At 45.1% G+C, this 5,000-nt stretch overlaps 1 protein-coding gene across 2 annotated transcripts in view; it reads left to right on the top strand.

Annotated features, from left to right (window-relative positions):
* The first annotated feature begins 1,829 nt into the window (after positions 1 to 1,829).
* The window catches only part of LOC121686110 (interleukin-10 receptor subunit beta-like), a 15,054-nt gene continuing 11,883 nt past the window's right edge, over positions 1,830 to 5,000 (top strand). Inside the window, exons 1-3 of one of the 2 annotated variants that reach the window (XM_042066820.1) lie at positions 1,831 to 2,168; positions 3,366 to 3,489; positions 4,515 to 4,681. In XM_042066820.1, coding sequence (XP_041922754.1) covers positions 2,114 to 2,168; positions 3,366 to 3,489; positions 4,515 to 4,681 — 346 coding nt within the window. In that variant the 5' untranslated portion in view covers positions 1,831 to 2,113. Of the gene's footprint in view, positions 2,169 to 3,365; positions 3,490 to 4,514; positions 4,682 to 5,000 lie in introns of both variants that reach the window. The other variant, XM_042066821.1, reaches the window with a different exon arrangement.

Consider the following 5,000-nt stretch of genomic DNA (forward strand, 5'->3'; position numbering starts at 1 on the left):
TAAATCAACCAATCAGTTTGCAGTCTAGGCGGGCTTTTTATCTCTTCTCCTGAAATTAATCAGTTCAGTGTATCTAGGAACAGGAGCGTCATGAAGTCAGTGCCCCCCAAAAAAGGAAAATGTATGACCCATTTCAAAGTGTACCCTGGTCTCATAAGAGTAAAAAATAATGATAGGCATAGTCTTGCACGCTGCACTGTTTGTAACAGTGACTTTAGCGTTCCCCATGGCAGGGTAAATTATTGCAAAAGACATGTTGAGGTGAGTTTAACTAGTGCCAATTCGTGTGCATATTATTCTATATTCAGGCCTATACATGGCTAATTGCCAAGGCTACACTGTACATGAAAAGAACAAAAAAAAGACCAAACTACCAAAATGTATTTTCACAATTTCTATCTTCCTTATTTGGTGTACTGACTAGACATTGAACAAACATATTAATCTGTATTTCAGTGTCTAAATGGGCTAAAGTTTTATTTTTTGGGGGGGGGTACATGATACCTCCCTGAAATGACCTTTTGCAGGATGGGATGTCTGGCATGCAGTAGCGTAGCAGTTAAGGAGCTGGGCTAGCATGCAGTAGCATAGCGGTTAAGGAGCTGTGCTAGTGTGCAGTAGCATAGCGAGCTGGGCTAGCATGCAGTAGCGTAATGGTTAAGGAGCTGTGCTAGCATGCAGTAGCGTAGCGGTTAAGGAGCCGGGCTAGCGTGCTGTAGCATAGCGGTTAAGGAGCTGGGCTAGCATGCAGTAGCATAGCGGTTAAGGAGCTGTGCTAGTGTGCAGTAGCATAGCGAGCTGGGCTAGCGTGCAGTAGCGTAATGGTTAAGGAGCTGTGCTAGCGTGCAGTAGCGTAATGGTTAAGGAGCTGGGCTAGCATGCAGTAGCGTAGCGGTTAAGGAGCCGGGCTAGCGTGCTGTAGCATAGCGGTTAAGGAGCTGGGCTAGGATGCAGTAGTGTAGTGTTTAAGGAGCCGGACTAGCATGCAGTAGCCTAAAAAGTCATGGGTTCAATTCCCAGCTTCCACCGTTGTGCCCTTGAGCAAGGCACTTATCCCCAAGTGTCTCCAGGGACAATGTAGCCCATGTAATAATTAACATGTTGCTTTGGATGTAAACTATCTGCTAAATGAATAAGTGTGAATGTAATAGTCTGAGCTCTGAGATGAATGAAACACTGAATGTAATAGTCTGAGCCTTGAGATGAATGAAACACTAGTGTGTGAATGTAATAGTCTGAGCTCTGAGATGAATGAAACACTAGTGTGTGAATGTACTGTAATAGTCTGAGCTCTGAGATGAATGAAACACTAAGGTAGCAGCAGTACAGTGGAGGGATAATTTTAGCAAATGTATCATTTATGACTTAAGCCAGTGGGGTCAATAGTTTGTGTGTGTGTGTTTGTGTGTGTGAGTGTGTTTGCGTGGGCCTACATTAATGTGAATGTAACCTCACCAAGGCCAATTTCCCATTAAACCTCAGAGCCCTAGCTTACACACACACACACACACAGTGCACACACACACACACACACATGCTTCCCAATAAACCCCAGAGCCCTAGCTTACACATTGCTTCTAAGTCACACTACACCTTTAAAGTTCCTTTTGTGTTTCCTTGTAATACGCTTTGCATTCCCTCACAAAGCTTTGACTTTGGGAATGCAAACTTATTGTGAAAGAATGTAAAACTATTGTAAGGGAACACAACAGAAGGACAATGTCCCTGGAGGCTCCATACAGCAGGTTAGACTGTTTATTACTATGATTGTTGTTGTTGTTGTTATTATTATTATTATTATTATTGTTATACTGTATAATATATATTATGTACATGTCAATTAGACGAGAACATTGCGTTTATTGTCACCGTTTTCCTTTCGCGCTGCGAGGGGAATGTCCATCTATCGAGTTTCGTTTTCCTTACACTGCCCGCCCCTACGGCTCACGCGCTTTACCAACACTACAAGGAAATAACGTGTTCTTAGGTCTCATCTATGACTCTCACACGTCAAAACTCGTCAGCCCACAACTAGGATAGGCTATATTTGATATCTATTTAGCTATATATATATAAATGTTTAGGTATTTAATGGTGACATCTACGTTTACACATGGCTACCAGGACCTTAAAGCGAATCTTCCTGGCCGCTGTGTTCGGACTGTCAGGTGAGTGTCAGACTTTCAGAAACTTATATGAAACAATAAGTCCTACTACCCCTGTGAAGTTAGCTATCCTGCGTTAATAATGTTGTCTTTTTGACAGCTTGTCATTACATTGTTATTGATTTGATCGTTAAGCCGTGGACTAAATGAGTCGCCATGTTTAGTGCCGCAAGGTGCTTTCTCGTTCATTGTTTTCAAGGAAGTGCGGTGCGAGTCAATAACGTGACGTTGTCAGGCTCTACCGGGAAAGCGTCCCGCGGCATTGTAGCGTAACTGTTGTCAGGTAACTTACCTAGTTTATGCGACGTGGCTCATGGAAAACATTTGTTTAGTCACCATGGGCCTATAGCCTACTGTATGGCGTAAAAGAGACCGAAACCGCCCAGAGGCAGGCCTACGCCTGTGAGCCGCGGTCGTTTTGGGGAATGGGACGTGGGCTAGAAGGTTTTCAGAGAAATGTCTTGTGTGATGTGCTCTGCTACTGCCTGGTCTGCGCTGCGCAGGTGTGCTCTGCGGTTCGTGTTTCCTTGTAAGAGCAGGAAATGGCCCGCAGTCTTCTGAGAGAGAGAGAGAGAGAGAAAAAAACATCCACGGCAGACGCAGACTATGCTGACAAGAAAACAAAAATGCATTTCAAAAGAGCCTCCAGTCAACTGCTTAAAAATGTATGTGTATGTGTGTGAGGCACAGAGAGACAGACAGATAGAGAAGCCTGCGGCCTGATAAGTGGGTGGAGTGTAATGATATGCCTCCAAGAAGTCTGTGTCGAAAACGTTATCCTGCATGTGCACCTTACCAATAGCTGAATCCTAGTCCCATAACGGAACCCTAGTCATACCCTTAGCACATGCACCTCACCAATAACTGAATCCTAGTTCTATAACGGAACCCTAGTCCTACCCTTAGCACATGAACCTCACCAATAACAAGAAGCAGATTGCTCACTTCCCTATAGGCCCATTACGTACTAGCTTTCCCATGGGCCTGGTGACACATTACAGTGCTCACCAGTTCAATTGGGGATTTGTCGCCATAACACAGCCGCGTCATTGTGTGTGTGTGTGTGTGTTTGTGTGTGTGTAAAGGACTCATCCTGATCAGTACAGACTTAATATCAGGGACATTGCACCTGTGCTCTGCTATTGTAGTTTGTGTTTGAAAGACTCAAGTGTGTGTGTGTGTGTGTGTGTGTGTGTGTAGGGGTCCTGGCTGCACTTCCTCCTCCAGATAATGTAAGAATATTTTCTGAGAACATGGGACTGCAGCTCTTATGGGACCCACCTGTGAACACCAGTAACAAGCTCACCTATACTACAGAATACAAGTAAGCACACACACACACACACACACACACACACACACACACACCTATACTACAGAATACAGGTACACACACACACACACACACACACACACACACACTAACACTCACACACACACACACACACACACACACACACACACACACACACTAACACACACAAACACTAACACACACAAACACACACACACAAACACTAACACACACACACACACACAAACACACACACACACACACACGCACACGCACACACACTAACACACACACACCCCAACACTAACACATACATACACACATACACACTAAAAGGCTGAACATGCTTCTGCATCAACTCAACGGCGTAGCTATGCCGCCACTCCTACGGCGTCGTGACCGGCGTTGGGTTGCTTTGCATCGCGGTGCATTTCACCGCCATAACGCTCGGTGTCACCTGTGTCTGCGTCGCTCACCACCGAAACAATAGACTGTATGACCAAAACGGCTGAGGTTATTTGCGAGGTGTCTGCCAGCCAGTTTAAGTTATGGTAGCAAACCTTAGCACAACTGCCTACAAAGTACTGTTTGCTGGCGAAGTGCTAATTTCAAAACGTTACTGACATATAGGCACTTTACAAATGGATAACCCCGTTGTTGTATATGTCTAATCCCGTCGTTGTAACCAAAATATGTCTTCTGAGTTTATTAGCAAAGCTTATGTCAGTGAACTAGCATGTTGCTAACTCCCCACAGTAGGCTGCTTGAAACGACTATCAACACACAGGACGAATTGACCCATCACAGTCCTTGCGGTCTGTGTTGTTCGCGTCGCCTCGACGCGAAGTTACAATTTTTTTGGAGGTGCACGTGGAGCATCGGTGGAGGGGTCTGAGGGGGTACGCTGTCACACACACACACACACACACACACACACACACACACACACACATACACATACACACACACACACACACACACACCAGCAACAAACTCATCAGCATCAATCTGTTAGACTACACAGTAAACCCAGACATGCTTTTTGATGTCAACAGGAGTTTATCAGGTTTCACTACGGTGTGTGTTAACCAATCGGAGACCAGTTGTGATGTCACCAACAAAATCACCCCATTCGGCAAATACGACCTGCGTGTGAGGGCGGAGTTACAGGACCAGGTCTCTGATTGGGTGACCAGAAATGACTTTGAAGTGCTGCAGATGAGTGAGTTACTTCACCTCCTTCAGTGTGTGTGTGTGTGTGTGACTGTGAGAGAGAGAGTGTGTGTGTGTGTGTATGTGTGTGTGTGTGAGATTGAGAGTGTGTGTGTGTGTTACTGCCAGAGTGTGTGTGTGTATGTGTGTGTGACAGTGAGAGAGTGTGTGTGTGTGTGTGTTACTGCCAGTGTGTGTGTGTGTGTGTGTGTGTGTGTGTGTATGACTGTATATGACTGTGAGAGTGTGTGTGTGTGTGTTACTGCCAGAGTGTGTACAGGGCTCTACACTAACATTTTTTTCCAGGAGCTAAAACATTTAAAAGCACA

The sequence above is a fragment of the Alosa sapidissima genome, chromosome 2 (genome assembly GCF_018492685.1).
Source record: "Alosa sapidissima isolate fAloSap1 chromosome 2, fAloSap1.pri, whole genome shotgun sequence".
Classification (NCBI taxonomy): Eukaryota; Metazoa; Chordata; class Actinopteri; order Clupeiformes; family Clupeidae; genus Alosa; species Alosa sapidissima.